Genomic DNA, 17,894 nt, shown 5'->3' with positions numbered 1-17,894 from the left:
AGAGTAGGTTATTGATTTGAATCTAATATATAAAGGACAAAGCAGGGTAACAAGTACAAGGACTAGTAACTGAACTGAGTGAGCTCAAATCCTGAATAAATTTATGTTAATTAACCTTTAGTTATTTCTACTTACATTGCTATACTTTAATCTTAGAATTCTTCTACCACGTCTTACATTTATAGCCTCTAATTAAAAATCCTGTTATAATTTTAACCCACAATAATTCACTGTTTAAAATACTAATTTATCACTTATCACAGATATAACTAATTATCAAATAATTGTTTTATTTCACTTATATAATCTAATTTATGTGTATGAGTATTTTGCCTGCTTGTATGTCTTTGTATCAAATGAATGCAATGAATTTCTTGGTACTGGAGTTAGATCATTATGAGCTGTCATACAGGTAATGAGAATTGCACCCAGATCCTCTGCAAGAGCATCAAGTGTTCTTAAGCACTGAGCCACTTCTTCAGCCCCCACTTATTCAATTCATTTATTCTGTATTACATTGTTACTACCAATACTAAATTTCAGATTTATATCATTATGTTAAGGATTTGATATTTGTTTGGAAACATAGAAACTTAAGTCAGGGATATCTGGTTCCTCCTCTTCTCAAGGAACGAATCAGTCAGTCGTTTCAGTCATCCAAATAACCCTCTGGATGCAGAACTGCAGGACCTGGATGGAGGGGGTTGGACCTTGGACTTCCCGCAGGGCAGGGAAACCTGACTGCTCCTTGGACTGGAAAGGGAAGGGGAGGGGAGTTAAGGAAAGGGAAAGGAAATGGGAGGTGGGGAGGAGGTGGAAATTTTTAATAATAATAATTAATAATAATAATATTAATAAAGGAAAAAGATTATAATAATTGAGATTAATTCTGCAGAATAGAGGAAAGTAATTAAGTTTTGGGTATATAACCAAAATACAATGAAAATAATGTTAGAATATTATTATAGTATTATGAGCTTAAAAATGATCAAATGTAGTGAGACCATATATTTGTTTCAGGAAGACTGAAGAACCACAGCAGTGCAAGGTCCCCCTGACCATGATAGCAATGCGGTCACCCAGGATGTCAGCTTCATCCATGTAGTGGGTGGTTAGTAAAATGGTCCGATGGCGTTTATGATGCTGAAGGAAATCCCAGGTGGCCCTTCTTGACATTGGGTCCATGCCAGATGATGGTTCATCAAGTATCACTACCTAAAAGCCAGGAGAACAATTTTATGATCACTGATAATTAATACTAAGCACCTCATGGGCTTACTTGCTGTGTGAAGGGATAACGCTGGAGCTAAGGTACAGAATGACAACTATAATAGATGTGAACCTAAGAAAATTATAACAATCCAAAGCATTGTATCAGCTATGATAGCTAAGCAAATGATTCCCCTGTCTACACTGTTGTGTTTCCTTTCAGATTCAAAACAACAGGTTTCGAGAGAACTGAGTTTTCCATGCAGCTAACAGAAATTCATACAGAGGCCCTGCTTCACCTCCCACTCTGGGTTTATATTGCTCCCCTTTCTTTTTAATACCTTGGCGCGCCCTAAAAGCGCTATAATGATGGAGAGCTTGCGCCTCACTCCTCCACTCACTGAGCCAGATAATGAGTGGTAATTATCTTTCAGGTTAAACATAGACAGCATACGCTCAATATCCCTAAAGTATACGTCCTTATCTTTTCCTTTGACCTGGAAAAAGAAGCCAGGGTTTATATCATACAACCAATTTACCATCACAAAGTCAAGGGTCATCAGACATTACACAGACATGAAAGTGTATTGCAGGTGTACCCCTAGGAACATTTCATATCAGCTTTATTTGTATCAATTAAAAATGCATCTTTCCTCACATCTAGAGGACAGTTCCTAAAACAAAGATTGTCAGGGAATAGAGATGTAAGTTGGTGGCAGAATATGTACAGAGCTGTGGATTTAATCACCAGAACTGTGTTTTCTTTTATATTTAGAATTTATCTGTAGCTCATTAACAAAGAGATGACAGAAAACACATTTGTGATGAGCTCCAGAAGCTATGGAAATGTATACACTTCTTTATAGCCCACTGACCTTGATAAACAGAAAACTGTAAAAAGTAAAGTTAACATGGAGAACCCTAGAATCTAGAGTATCACTGAGCCAATGTTGATTTACCACTTTCCTGTGTGCCCTTTAGCATGAAATCCGATCAATCCAACCTTGAAAGTGAGCTCCCTGGTCCAGACTGAGAGTAAAGAGAAACCTTACAGTTTTATTTGAATGGAAAGGAAAACAGACAGGCAGAAAACCCAATGTTTTTCTGTTTCTTTTGTACACTAGTAATGGTATTCCCCTGGTGGGGACAGTGGCAAGGAAAAATAAGAAGACAAGTCTGCAAGAGCCAAACTCCGAGAAAAAGAAAACCTTTCCACAGCTCCGTGTACTGTGGCACCAGCGGGAAGGCGCACACCTTCCTCTTTGCTGGCAGGCTGAATGTAGCAGCACAGTCATGAAAGGGGATGATTTCTGGTTGAACAAGTGAGAAAAGCATCTGGGAAAGCAGAAAGTACAGAGAGAAAACAGAAACAGAAAAATGATGTTGTACACGGTGTAACAAAGTTGTGTGCTCATTGCAACATTTGCATACTTGAATCTAATCCTAACTGATGAATAGCAAACACTGAAAACTGTGTTCACACCTCTTGCTAGTGTAAGATGGACCAACAGATACTATATACATGGGAGAGATTGAAATAATAAAACAACTCTGAATACTGACATAATTGTAGCTATTTAAGAAAGGCCCTTGCTGAGCCAGGCCTTTGCTGAGCCAGGAGTTGGGCAATCAGCCCCAGACCTTTGGTAAACTACACTGTCAGGATCAAGTATTGGATCAAGTATTGCAGGACAATATGCTGAAGCCTGGCCAGAAGTCCTCTAGGATGGCAGGGAGAAACTTTGGATTAGAGTTAGGTTTATGTTTAATTTGATTTCTGCATTGTTCAGTGTATATCTTTATCAACAGCAGGCAATACACTAGGTGTAATTTTAATGTTTTTCCCACAATAGTGAAATAAATTTAATTTAAAAAGTTAAAATTAACGGATCTGTATATCAAGGAAGAAAGTCAAATTTACTAAGTAATTTTATAAGACATACTTCTGACTCACCGTCCAATAGAAAAAAAGGTGTTCTGATAGTGTCAAGTCATCAAACAACAGGTCATGTTGAGGGCAGAAGCTCAAGTCTTTTCTAATTTCAATCATGTTATCCGAAATATTATATCCATTAATATAGGCCTCTCCTCTGGTGGCAGGGAAACGACCTAGAATTATAGAGAAGACAGGGAATAGGCTAAGTTTTCATGTTATATAAGAGGCACAATTGCAAGCTCATACAGACGTGTGGAGTATTAATAAAACTAGGACTGTTGCCTACAGAGAAGTAAAGAGAAATACCAGAAATTGCCTTTAGTGAGGCAGAATTAGTCCTTTTAAGTTTTATTTCTTTGTTTACATGCTCTTTATAATAGGTATAGCTTTATTGGTGTTTATTATGAAAACATTCAGATTAGTTGCTATGCATCATTGTAATCAGATAGTTACTGTATTTGTATAATACTAGGTACAAACATTACAGCTCTGATGGGAAAGGCTTCTCCAGTATAAATGCTACAGCTCCACAGAAGGAAAGGGTTTCCACCAATGGAAGTGTTGCAGCTTTGGGTGTCAGGAACCAAGGAATACCACAAAATCATACCACACAACAAATCTCACACAGGAGGGAAGAAGTCGCAAAGAACTGAACAGGAGGAGGCAGGCTTTACATAGGGTTTCTTTAGGGGCAGAGCTTTCCAGATGGGGCTTTGTGGCTTGATCTTGGGCTCTGTTTCTTTTAGGTAGAGCGTGGCTAGCTGCGATGTGAGGGATTAGAAATGGCTGTGATGGTCATTAGTGTAGTCTGGGGCTGGGTTGGAGCCTGGAAACTCATATGCCTTGAGGGGCCGCGTCTTACCCTGAGAGCAGTCTGGGGGTGAGGCCTAGCCACTTGCTCCATGAGGGGCTTATACTAGATATTGGGTAGACGCTATAAAAAGCAAATACTGGGAAAATATGATTATTATCCTCAAGAAATTTAAATATTTTAAATACATCATATATATGTTCTGCTGTTGGTAATTAATTCTATGGTAAATATTCACATATTATCTATTATATGTGAATAACCAACTATAAAGCTGTTACACCGTGACTCACTTTTCTTTTTAAAAAATACATACTCCCAAAACATATTTTACTCTTGCTAGGTTCTTTCCCAAAGTGAAAACAGGTGGTAGAAGCCCCCTTTCAAAAGTATTGAAATGCAGATTGGCAAGTTGACATCTAGGGCAGAAGAGGGCAGCCTGCTGGCAGTCACCACAGCCTTCCCTATCTTTGGATACAGCAGCTGAAAACTGTATTTCTAAGCTTATTGACACATCTACCAATCCAGGAGGCTGACTTCTGACTGCAAACCTTAGTTACCTGGAGGCTAGTGAGAACAGAGAGGGTAGTCTGGGCTACCATGCTCATCAAGGGGGAACTAAAAAGTGTTGTTTATGAATATCATCATATATTTATAGGGAACATAGAGATTGGCAATAGTAAAAGAAGCCATGTTTTCAAAAATAATTAAATACTAGGGAATTACTTATAAGGAGGAGTTAGGTTTGTCATTTTGCTCTATGTTTTGAGTTTGTACCACATTTCCTTCATTATTGCCTTAATTTTTGTTTAGGTGACTTCCTAGTGATTTTTTTCATTTAACTTTTACAGGTATGGTAAAAATTATTATTTACATTAATTTTAATTTGTTTGTACTGATGCCGTCTTAACTTTGACAGTGCAGTGGTTTAACTGTGAACTACCCTCCACAGGATGGTGTTGCTGTTTAGGAGGAGAGTCCTGATAAAGGGAGGAAGTCACTGGGAGTAGGCCTCACTTCCTGTTCACTATTTGCATCCTGAGTAGAGATGCAAAGTGGCCTGCCAGCCTCCTGCTCCTGCAGCACACCTTCCCTGCCTGGTGCCACCCATGTCTTCCTCACCATGATGGACGGTATCCTCCTGGAACTGTGAGGCAAACAAACACCTCCTCTCATAACTTAATCTCATCATGGTATTTTCCACGGAGTGAAGAACAAACAAGGATAAAAGTTAACCTAAAATTGTTCTTATATATCTATACCCCTTTCTTTTATGTTGTCATCATAAGTTGCATTTTTATCATATGTGTCCCAATAGCAGAGTAACAATTTTTGTGCATTTGTCTTTCTAATAATATAGCAAACCAGAACTATAATCATACTTGGTATCTTATTTGTATATACAGTTGTTTTAACTGAGCATCTTTTCCATTGAAGATTTAAGTGACTCTCTAGTTTACTTTCATTATTACATGAAGGAGTCCTGGCATTTTCTGTAATACTACTAAATGCTATAGTAATAAACTCTTCAGTCTCTATTTTCTGCTTATGTCTAATTTTCTTTTTTTCCTTTCTTTTTTTTCAACTTTTGAAGAACAATCTTGTTAGGTATAGAATTTTGGTTAAAAATCTCTTCCCTCCCTTACTTTAAATACTTCATTGTTTAAATATTCCATTGTTTATGATAAAAAAAAATCAGTCTCTGTCAATCATGATCCTTCCACCTGTTTCTATGAAGTTAGCAACTTTAAATACCGTTCATAATGAAAGACCCCCAGAGTGGGGAGACTCTCACTCAAGTCTCGGGATAACACAACCCCCCAGGAACTCACAAGAGACTGTCCTTGTTGCAATCACACGAGGTTTATTGACAGAACAGGAACCAGCTCACTGGGGCCAAAACTTATTTCCCATATAGGGGTAGAGGAGTTCGACCCTGAGTAGCTGGAAGAGGGGATATTTAGGGGAAGAAACCACAACCCAAAAGGAGTAAAGGAGGGAGTCATTGGAAAATTCTGAAAATACAAGTGATACTCACAAGGGGGTAATTTCCCGTTTCTCAAGATTATAATCTAACTTTATGGTCAGCTAGTTCCTGAAACAGAGTCACTAGATTTTTGGTTCTTCTCTCCCTGCTAGATTTTTGGCTCTATTCTTTCTGCTAGAGGGGTCTGGATTTATCTGGGTCTTTCAATAAGTAAAATCCATTCTAGATTTTTCTCTTTATAATTGGTTTACTTAGCAATACCAAAGTTTATCCATGTTATAGCATAAAACAGGATTTCTCTCTGGTTCAGGCCTGAGCATTTTATTGTATGAATGTGAATCTACCACACTTTTCTTACCAGTTCTCTGTTGACAAAGATCTGCAACTTAGGGCAAATACTGCTAGAAACTAGAGTGTGAAAGGAGCTCTTAAGATTGTCTTCTCAATATTCCTGGACATGTATCCAAAAAAGGATCATATTATAATTTCAGTTTTTAGTTTTATTGATGTGTACTTAATAAAGAATTAAGTGCACTTAAAGTATGAGTTTTGATGGGTTTAAAATATGCGTATAGTATAATTTAGTATGCTAAACACATCATATCTATACCTCCAATATTTGCTTTTAGGGAATAACACCTAATACGATATTGAATGTTTTAACACATTTAGAGTGGTTTATAAAATATTGTTAACAGTAGGTAATATACTGTACAAAAAGTCATTGCCTAACACAAGTGGAAGAAGCGTCAATTCTTTGGTGAATTCAGAAAGACTTAGACTTAAGTCTTGCTCTATTTTCTCTGTCTCCAGTGGAGGAAAAGCACTGGTCCTGTGCATTTATTTTCCCAACTTGCGAAGCAGGGTCAACTGTAGGAAGATGCCTGCTTCTCCCCTCTCCCTCTCCTTCTCCTTCTCTTCTCTCCTCTCTCCCTCTTCCTTTCCCTCCCCCTCTCTCGTGTGCATGCACTTTCTTGGATGTCCTAGTTTCTGGGTTTTACTGTTCTGTTAGCACTCAGCACAAGTGAGCTAGAAATCAGTCCTTCAACTGGAACTTTGGAATAAGACTCTCCTTTTTCTGGTTTTCCAGCCTTGTTATGTCAGAAGAGTGAAAGTTATGGGAAAACACCTGCCCTGTATCTTGTGTTCCCTGCTGTTCAGCTACACAGGCTCTATCTCTCTCAGCACCTATGCAGAGATGAAATAGAATTCTGGCCCTTGGAAAGCAAACTCAAGTCCATGAGATATAGCAGAAGGTGCATTTCCTCTCTCCTCTCTAAGGGAGAAAAGTTCTAATGAAAAAACCTCTAGGCTGTGAGCTAAACTATCTTGAGGAAGGGTTGACAGGAACACAGCACATTTTCTCTTCCCCTGGATTGGTATAACCTTTTTCATTCTTTTGTTTTTACAGAGTGACATTTCTTAACGAAATTCTCAATTTCTTTGAAGAGTATTTTGCTCCAAAAAGCATGACTATTTTGCCATCTTTGGAGAGATCAGTGGCCAGGCCTCAAGAGTAAAACTCCTTGTTTTTCAGTCTGAGGAAGGTAACTTTGCCTGGAATGGAGATGAATACACACCTGTGAGAACAGACAAGGTTGTGGACTTTCCTGCCCCATTGTGGCCCAGAAGGACAGTGACCTGCCCCTCATACACGTTCAGTGACAGGTTGTTTACTGCAGGTTTGTTTTTAAATTCCTGTGGGATGAAAAATAATCTGTTATCTGTCATTTAAAAAGACAAACATTCATACCTTCTGTATCATCAAACTCATGCTATCAATTATGAATGATGCTGTTGTCAGGTCCAAAAGATCCCACAGACTCTAAAAGGCATTCCAGATATCCAGAAACAGGATTTCTGGCAGTTAGACAAAAAAAAAAAAAAAAAAAAAAAAAAAAAAAAAAAAAAAAAAAAAAAAAAAAAAAAAAAAAAAAGCCATCCTCACTAATTTGTGACCCAGATTCCCCTCTACAGATGGGACGAAGCACTCTGGGGAGCTTATTAGCATACCAAAGAGTCTGCTAGCCTCTTGGCCCTTTTCACCCCACTCTTAACTCCCTCCAGCCACCAATTCTCCTTATAACCCTGCTATTTCTCTTGCTCCCACGCTCTGCTCTGTTCCTGCTTCTTTCAAGGTTCAGTCTGCTAGCCACATTCACTCTACTTTTTCTCTCCCAGATGCCTCTGGCTGTTCTCTCTCTATTATCTATTCCATGGAGAAGTTATGTCACCAGTTTATATAGTCACCATTGTCCTCTAGGTTGGGCATAACTCTGTATCTCTAAATATCTACCAGAAAAATATTTCCTCTGTTTCTCACAATTGGCATGTCTAAGACATTGAAATATTAACATATATTTCAATAAATTTAAAAATCACCATCATCCTTTGAAAGTATATTCAATTCTTCCTTCTAACTCAGTGACTGTCCCCATTCACTTCAATATGCAAACCAAAAGGGAAACTTGAATATAATCTCACACCTTAACATAAGTCACATATAAATACCTACTTTACTGAAGCCTTCACAAAACATGATGAGACAAAAGATTCGGGCAAACAAAATACTTACAGATATGATCAACATTATGAGGAAACTAAAGAGACTAAAATGGTACATGTAATAGTGATGAAATATCTTAAGATAGGCCAACTTGCCCTAACTTCTGACCTCCTCCCCTTGAAAAAGTTTTTTCACAAGACCAATAGGATCCTCCTCCCTTGTGAGAAAGAGTCCTGAGAGGTTAAAAAAAAATTGGTTCCTTTAGAGGAATGGCCTTGTGTGATATTTTATCAGATCAAAGCTTAGAAGCATGCATCAGGTATGAAGTGACTGCAGCCTCCAGATTTTAAAACCTGTGCTATGGGATAATGCATTTGTAAACTGTAAAGGTTAGTCCCTCATAGTAGTTTAATAAAATAATGATCGACCAGTAGCCAGGTAGGAAGTATAGATGGGGCAACTAGACTAAGAGAATTCTGGGAAGAGGAAAGACAGAGTGTGATACAGGAAAGCCAAATGCAGAGGAAGCAAGATGAGAATGTCTCACTGAAAAAAGGTATCAAGCCACATGGCTAAACAAAAATAAGAATCATGGGTTAATTTAAATTGTAAAAGTTAGTTAATAGTATGGGTTAAGTTGTAAGAGCTAGTTAATTATAATCCTGAGTTAAAAGGCCAAACAGTTTATAACTAATATAGGCCTTTGTGTGTTTCTTTGGGACTGAATACTGTGGGATCAGGCAGAATAGAAACTTACATCCATAAATGACGCCCAAATGTTTGGCAAGAATTTCCACATAAAGTCTGAGAAAGCTTTAAAAAATAAAAAGGATTCTAGACAGACAAGAACAGAGACAAGTGTAGCTTCTTGGCAACCGTCCAAGTTTCTGGTAGGTTCCTCTGGTGGCAAGCAGAGGAACAGCGTCTTTAAGAGAAGCTTCTTGACTCAGCATTAGCAGCAAAATCCTTGCAGCTCTTTTGAGAGGCTCTGCCATCAAACACTTAAATGGTGTTTACGAGCAGTTAGTTGCATGCTTCTTGATGATGGCATGGACCTAGAAACTCCACAGAGTTGTGGCAATAAATCTGGTTCGTACCAGTATCTCCACCATGAAACTAGACTCTCTGGAAGCTAAGGAATGAGGCAGAGCCAGCTGCCAATGCCACAACTTTAATTCTAGCCATGTTGTTTATTAATCCTAGCAATGCTGATTAGCAGATTAAAGACTCATGTGCTCAGTAAATGATAGATATGTACAGTAAAGACAGTAAACTCTAAACAGTTTATAGTGTGTTTAAAAATAGACATAGGCTTGGAAGAGAAAAGAAAAAGGATAGAAAAAGTCCTTTACAAAAGAAATAGAGTAGCTTGAAGTGGTGGCACATGCCTTTAATCCCAGCACTTGGGCGGCAGAGGCAGGCAGATCTCTGAGTTCAAGGCCAGCCTGGTTTACAGAATGAGTTCCAGGACAGGCTCTGAAGTTACAGAGAAAATCTGTCTCGAAAAACTAGAAATTAAAAATAAAGATAAAAGAAATAGAGTAAGGAAACAAAAGCCATGTAAAGGTAGAAAATACAAAGAGAATCTGGATACTGTGTGTTATTGTGTTGTCTATGAATTGTTTGACTGCCGAGAAAGGAACAATAGCTGTTAAAAGATATTTGATTATAAATGCAGCTGGATTAATCCAACCTATATATTTAGAAAATGTCTTGAATTCAAAATTTAAGTAAAAAATGTCACTTTGGAGAAAAGGTTTTGCTTTTGTTTCCACAGGAAATGAAAGTCTGCAGATTCATTCTGGATTAAGGAAAATAATGATTGATGGTGGAAGACCCCCTGAAAAAAATCTCCAATGTAAACAGATAGTCCAGATGATCCAACATTTCAGAGCACCTCTGTTGCAGTTTTCTCTGAGATCTACATCCAGAACAGCTTCAAGACTGCTGGTTGAGATGATTCAGCCTCAGAGAATACCCTAGTCAGGACTTGATCATAATCCTAAATTTTCTTTGGGTCTCTATAAGATGTCCAGTTCTCCTAATCAGCAGAAAGTAGTCGTGTAGAAAACTATGCCCACATTCCCCCAAAAATGGATTACGGACGTTTGTCTTTGTTTAGTGTGTTGGTTACAAGTTGTTATGGATAATGGTCAGGAAAAAGATAAAGGAGATTAAATTTATGGTCTTGTTTTAAAAAGCAAAAAGGGGAAAATGCTGTGGGATAATGCTTTTGTATATTGTAAAGTTTAGTCCCTCATTTTGGTTTAATAAAATGCTCATTGACCAGTAGCCAGGCAAAAAGTATAGTCAGGGAAATCAGACTAAGTGAATTCTGGGAAGAGGAAAGGCAGAGTGAGAGTTACCAGTCAGACACAGAGGAAGTAAGATGAGAATACATCACTGATAAAAGGTAACCAGCCATGTGGCTAAACACAGATAAGAATTATGGGTTAATTTAAGTTGTAAGAGCTAGTTAAGGGGCTGGAGAGATGGCTCAGCAGTTAAGAGCACTGACTGCTCTTCCAGAGGACTCAGGTTCAATTCCCAGCACCCACACGGCAGCTCACAACTGTCTGTAACTCCTGTTCCAGGGAATTTGACAACTTCACATCAATGCACATAAAATAAAGTTAAATAAATCATAATAAATTATTTTTTAAAAAAAGAGCTAGTTAATAATAAACCTGAGCTAATAGGCCAAACAGTTCATATTTAATATAAGCCTCTGTGTGTTTCTTTGGGACTGAGCAGCTACAGGAGAGTGTGACAGAAACTTACATCCACAAATCCCCATACTCCTTTGTGGCACCAAGAATCTTCCCCAGCATGGTCAGCTGGCTAGAAGACTTACTGTACTCTTAATTGGCTTAATAAAGTGTAGTGATTTGGAATTTTCTCGCATGGATTACTTCATTGTTACATATGAAACAAAAGATTTATCAGGAATAAAAAAAAGGCATTCTAGAAACCAAAGGCAAAATCACTTCCATGCTATTTTCAAATCTTAAACAGTTCAAGGACTGTGGCATAATAAACTCTCTGGTATTAGACAGATGATAAAAAAGGCTTATGTTTCAATCATGAGGAATAACTAACTGTTGATTAAAGAAAGCAGATATGAAATAATCAAATTATTGCTAAGAAATTAAATTGCTTCAAAAGCAAAATAGTAATATTTAATAATAATATTTAACAGAAACAAAAAACACCTAGTACGCCAGGCAGTGGCACATGCCTTTAATCCCAGCACTTGGGAGGCAGAGGCAGTTGGATCTCTATGAGTTTTAGGCCAGCCTGGTCTACAAGAGCTAGTTCCAGGGCAGGTTCCAAAGTTGCAGAGAAACCCTATTGTGAAAAACCAAAACAAAGAAACAAACAAAAACACCTAGTTCTCTCCCTTCTGTGAAGTACAGATATTCTTGAGTTAATAAAGCCAGAAAGAGATCCAAGGGAAAACTATTTTTAATAAAAAATCACCAAATTGTACAAAAATAGTGACAAATTTCTATAAGGTACCAGAAAATAAAAGAACATTATAGGCAGCAAAATAAGAACTGAAAGAGAATTTTTCACTGGAAATAATGCTTATGAAAAGATACAATTCCTTTGTCGAAAATCAGGTGTTCATAGGTTTGTGGGTTAATATCCAGGTCTTCGATTCAATTCCATTGGTCAACATCTCTGTTTTTATGCCAATACCACGTTGTTTTCATTACTGTAGCTCTGTAATAGAGTTTGAAGTCAGGGATGGTAATGCCTCCAGAAGTACTTTTATTGTATAGGATTGTTTTGGCTATCCTGGGTTTTTTGTTTTTCCATATAAAGTTGATTATTGTTCTCTCAAGGTCTGTGAAGAATTTTGTTGGGACCTTGATGGGGATTGCATTGAATCTATAGATTGCTTTTGGTAGAATTGCCATTTTTACTATGTTGATCCTCCCAATCCAAGAGCAAGGGAGATCCTTGCATTTTCTCTTCAATTTCTTTCTTCAAAGACTTAAAGTTCTTGTCAAATAGATCTTTCACTTCCTTGGTTAGAGTTACCCCAAGATATTTTATGCTATTTGTGGCTATCGTGAAAGATGATGCTTCTCTGATTTCCCTCTCTGTTTTGTTATCCTTTGTGTATAGGAGGGCAACTGATATTTTTGGAGTTGATCTTGCATCCTGCCACATTACTAAAGGTTTTTATCAGCTGGAGTTCTTTGGTAGAGTTTTTGGGGTCGCTTATGTACACTATCATATCATCTGCAAATAACGAACATTTAACTTCTTCCTTTCCAATTCGAATTCCCTTGATTTCCTTATGTTGTCTTATTGCTATTGCTAAAACTTCAAGCACTATATTGAAGAGGTATGGAGGGAGTGGACAGCCTTGTCTTGTTCCTGATTTTAGTGGAATGGCTTTGAGTTTCTCTCCATTTAATTTGATGTTAGCTGTCGGCTTGCTGCATATAGCTTTTATTATATTTAGGTATGAAACTTGTATCTCTAATCTCTTTAAGACCTTTATCATAAAGGGGTGTTGATTTTTTTCAAATGCTTTTTCAGCATCTAATGAAATGATCATATGGTTTTTTTTTATTTCAGTTTATTTATATGATGGATTACATTGATAGATTTTCATATGTTGAACCAGCCCTGCATCTCTGGGATGAAGCCTACTTGATCGACAAAGGAGCTAAAATTATACAATGGAAGAAAGAAAGCATCTTTAACACATGGTACTGGCATAACTGGATTTCAACATGTAGAAGAATGAAAATAGATCCATATCTATCACCATGCACAAAACTCAAGTCCAAATGGATTAAAGACCTCAATATAAATCTGACCAGGCTGAACCTGATAGAAGAGAAAATGGGAAGTAGTCTGAAACACATGGGCACAGGAGACCAATTCCTATGTATAACCCCAGTAGCACAGACAATAAGAGCAATAATGAATAAATGGGACCTCCTGAAACTGAGAAGCTTCTGTAATGCAAAGGACACTGTCATTAAGACAAAAAGGCAACCTACTGAATGGGAGAAGATCTTCGCTAATCCCGCATCAGACAAAAGTCTGATTTCCAAAATATAAAAAGAACTCAAGAAACTAGACATTAAAACTCTAATAAACCCAATTAAAAATGGGGTACTGAACTGAACAGAGAATTCTCAACAGAAGAAGTTCAAATGGCCAAAAGACACTTAAGGTCATGCTCAACCTCCTTAGCTATCAGGGAAATGCAAATCAAAACAACTTTGAGATACCATCTTACACCTGTCAGAATGGCTAAAATCAAAAACACCAATGATAGCCTATGCTGGAGAGGTTGTGGAGTAAGGGGAACACTCATCCACTGTTGGTTGGAATGCAAACTTGTGCAACCACTTTGGAAATCAGTGTGGTGGTTTCTCAGGAAACTGGGAGTCAACCTACCTCGGGATCCAGCAATTCCACTCTTGGGAATATACCCAAGAGATGCCCAATCATACTACAAAAGCATTTGTTCAACTATGTTCATAGCAGCACTATTTGTAATAAAGCCAGAACCTGGAAAAAACCTAGGGAAAAAAACCCTTAATAGAAGAATGGATAAAGAAGGTGTGGCACATATATACTTTAGAGTTGTACTCAGAGGTAAAAATCAATGACATCTTGAATTTTGCATGCAGATGGATGGAAATAGAAAACACTTTACTGAGTGAGATAATCCAGACCCAAAAAGAGGAATATGGTATGTACTTACTCATAAGCATCTTCTAGCCATAAACAAAGGACATTGAGCCTATAGTTCGTGATCCTAGAGAAGCTAAATAAGAAGGTGAACCCAAAGAAAAACATATAGTTATCCTTTTGGATAATGGAAGTTGACAAGATCGCCAGGCAAAAGTTGGGAGCAGGGGGGTGGGGGTGGATTGAGTGGAAGGGGCGATTCGGGAGAGAGAAGGGAGAAGAGGAGGATTGGGGAGAGTTTGGGGGAATGGGATAATTGAGATGGAGGAAGGGTGGATATGGGATCAGGGAAGAAGTTATCCTAACCAGGGGAGCCATTTTAGGGCTGGCTAGAGTCTTGGCTCTAGAGGGGTTCCCAGGTGTCCAAGGGGATTTCCCCAACTAGTTCCGTGGGCAGCAGAGGAGAGGGTGCCTGTACTGGCCTTATCCTATAGCCACACTGATGAATATCTTGCATATCACCATAGAACCTTCATCCAGTAATAGATGGAGATAGAGACAGAGACCCACATTGGAGCACTGGACTGAGCTCCCAAGGTCCAAATGAGGAGCAGAAGGAGGGAGAACGTGAGCAAGGAAGTCAGGACCACGAGGGGTGTGTCTACCCACTGAGACGGTGGGACTGATCTAATGGGAGCTCACCAAGGCCAGCTGGACTGGGACTGATGGAGCATGTGATCAAACTGGACTCTCTGAATGTGGCTGACAATGAGGGCTGACTGAGAAGCCAAGGACAATGATTCTACTGCATGGACTGGCCTTGTGGGAGCCTAGTCTGTTTGGATGCTCACCTTCCTAGACCTGGATGGAGTGGGGAGGACCTTGAACTTTCCACAGGGCAGGGAACCCTGACTGCTCTTAGGACTGGAGAGGGAGGGCTAGAGTGAGTGGGAGGGAAATGGGAGGGAAATGGGAGGAGGGGAGGAGGTGGAAATTTTTAATAATAAAAAAAAGATACAACACCAACAATCTCAGTATTTAGGAGACTGAGGCAGAAATATCATGAATTCAATGCTAACCTAACTACATAACAACACCTGACTCAAAAATCAAAACACAACAAAAACAGAAGGCCAAGGCAAGAGCTCAGTGGTTAAAGTGCTTCCTGCATAAGCAATAGAAAGGTGTTTGATCCCAGTTCATGTAAATGGCTGGGGGCATGGCGCCCTGTCTGTAATTCCAGCCTGAGAAGGCAAAACAGGCTCCATGGAGCAAGATGACTATCAAGAGTAAGACATATTTGTGAGTTCTAGCTCTGCCTGAGACATGATTCAATGAATAATGTAACCATACACATGTGCACATGCACACACCAATGCACAAACACATATAAGAGAAAACCAGAATTAAAAAAAAAGCTGGGCGTTGGTGGCACACACCTTTAACCCAAGCCCTCGGGAGGCAGTGGCAGGCGAATCTCTGTGAGTCTGAGCCAGCCAGGTCTACAAGTGCTTGTTCTAAGATAGGCTCCAAAGCTACAGAGAAATCCTGTCTCAAAAAAAAAAGAAAAAGAAAAATAGAAAGAAAAATCCTGTCATAACATAAAATGTAGAAAAAGCACTTATAATTTATTTTTTACTTTTAAATTTGTAACAAAATAATAATAGAAAACGAGCTATTTAATCCAATAATCCAAATCTATAGTAAACCTCACACCTAAAGACGCAATGCTAAGATTATCTCCTTCCTGAGATTAGGAACAATCACTTCCATGTTTAGTGAAGCATAACTCACAATGCCCAAGACAAATAAGACCTGTTAATCAATAAATAAATGGATAAAGATGTGAGACACAGCTGGAATATTATTTGATCACAAAAAAGGAAATTGAGATCTGTAACACATGAACAAATCCCAGACAACATTTTAATGGATATACGCCAGAGAGAGAGAGGCAAAAACTATCATTTCAACTTCATGCAAAAATCTAAAAATGCCACATTTGGAGAGAGTGGATCAGTGATTATCAAGTACTGAGGGAAACAGAGATATTGGTTAAAAGGCACCAACTTTCAGTTGTACATAAATAAACCTTGGGGCCTAATTACAACATACAATGGTAGTTAATGGTAGTTCATAATATAGTATTGTTTATCTGAAATGTGATGAAAGCAAATTTAAAATTTTCTCATTAATATGAACTATCAAAACCTATGGATGGTAATGGATGTTAAAAATCTGACTTCGGTAAATAATTCCACAGTACACATGTATACCAATCATAAAATACCTAAAATAAATGAAATTTTTATGTGCTAATTATAACCCATTAAATCTGAAAAGATAAATCTGGAACAATAGTATGGCAACATCTTTAATATAAAATTTGATATTCAATGAAAACACTTAGAAAATGAAGACGAAATATTGTTTCAGATTTAAGAATGAAAGTAAAGCATAAAGATGGAGCAAATAATACAACATTGTAAACATATATCTATACTTATATGATTTATTAAACACAGCTCCAACCAAGCTCTGGTTTTTAGGGGACAATTATATTTATTATGATGCAAATAAATCAATTAAAGCATCTCTTTTTCCGGAGTAGCCAAAGATAAACCAGTCTCAATGGACATAAGCAGTTTTTGGTTCCTGCAGAAGTATTTGAAACAATACCTTGTGCAAACATTTGATCTGTATACCTGCCACCAAGTTGGTAGGTTCAGCCTCAAAACAGTCATGTTTTGTGGGTAAGCACTTCGTCTCTTCTGCAGTCTTTCTAATTTTTGGTTTGCCAAACCAGTATGAGCGCTACAGAAAAAGATAAAAGATCATTACCAAAATGAGCATTAAAAACTTTTGTTTCAATTTGCATTTCTAAAGGTTTAAATCAGGCCAAACAAGTCTGTGCTACCCAGGGTTTATTGTTTATCTTTTACTGCACACTTGGATGGGGTAAAGAGCATGTATTATGCAATTTTATTAATGAACAAACAAAATGTAACTAACAACAACAAAAACTGTTTTCTGAAAGGGGGAGAAAACATAAAGTTGGATTGGTGGGCAAGGAGACGTGGTGGGCCTGGGAGGAGTTTGGAGAGGAAGAAAACATGGTTGAAACATATATAATAAAAAAACAATAAAAAAAATCTTAAGTAGAAAAAAAAAGAAACTGAACTCTGAATACACCCATAACAAAGTGAATCAGTGATCAGTAATATTCCTACAAAACCTATACTAGATAGCTTCATTAGGAAATTTTCTCAAACATTTAAACAAAAATTATCAGTTTTTATTCAACTCTTCCAAAAACATAAGGGAATACCCTTAACTCATTGAGAAATCAGTATCATCTGAACGCCAAAACCAGACAAAGACAAAGAAGAAAACTATAGATCTTATAATATGGATGCAAAAATCTTCAATACAATGCCAACAAACCGGATCTCCTAGTATATTAACATGATCATATGTCATTAAAAGTGAAATGTATTTCAGAGATGATTCCATATACTATAATCAATCAATGCAATATCACATTAATAGGATAAAAGAAAATTATACCATAGGATCATTTTAGTTCGTGCATGATAAAAATACTTAGGAATCTAGAAACAGAAAAGTGTTTTTATGATACTCCCCCAAACTTACAAATAACAATACTCAATGATGAAAGATTGAAAACTGTCTCTTAAAGCATGAACAAGACACAGAAGATGTCTGCTTTCACCTTTAACACCCATCACCTTTGTAGGACAAGGGGCAGCCAAAGCAGTGA

The 17,894-nt window shown here is 37.7% G+C and overlaps 1 protein-coding gene across 1 annotated transcript in view; it reads right to left on the bottom strand.

Annotated features, from left to right (window-relative positions):
• The window catches only part of LOC119825643 (phospholipid-transporting ATPase ABCA3-like), a 115,694-nt gene that overhangs the window by 62,847 nt on the left and 34,953 nt on the right, over positions 1-17,894 (bottom strand). The window contains exons 10-14 of the mRNA XM_038346672.1: positions 16,793-16,927; positions 7,496-7,641; positions 3,164-3,299; positions 1,551-1,706; positions 1,005-1,215 (exon numbers count right to left, since the gene is read on the bottom strand). Coding sequence (XP_038202600.1) covers positions 1,005-1,215; positions 1,551-1,706; positions 3,164-3,299; positions 7,496-7,641; positions 16,793-16,927 — 784 coding nt within the window. The remainder of the gene's footprint in view (positions 1-1,004; positions 1,216-1,550; positions 1,707-3,163; positions 3,300-7,495; positions 7,642-16,792; positions 16,928-17,894) is intronic.

Source organism: Arvicola amphibius, chromosome 1, assembly GCF_903992535.2.
Source record: "Arvicola amphibius chromosome 1, mArvAmp1.2, whole genome shotgun sequence".
Taxonomy (NCBI): domain Eukaryota; kingdom Metazoa; phylum Chordata; class Mammalia; order Rodentia; family Cricetidae; genus Arvicola; species Arvicola amphibius.
This window is presented reverse-complemented; position numbering and strand designations above follow the sequence as displayed.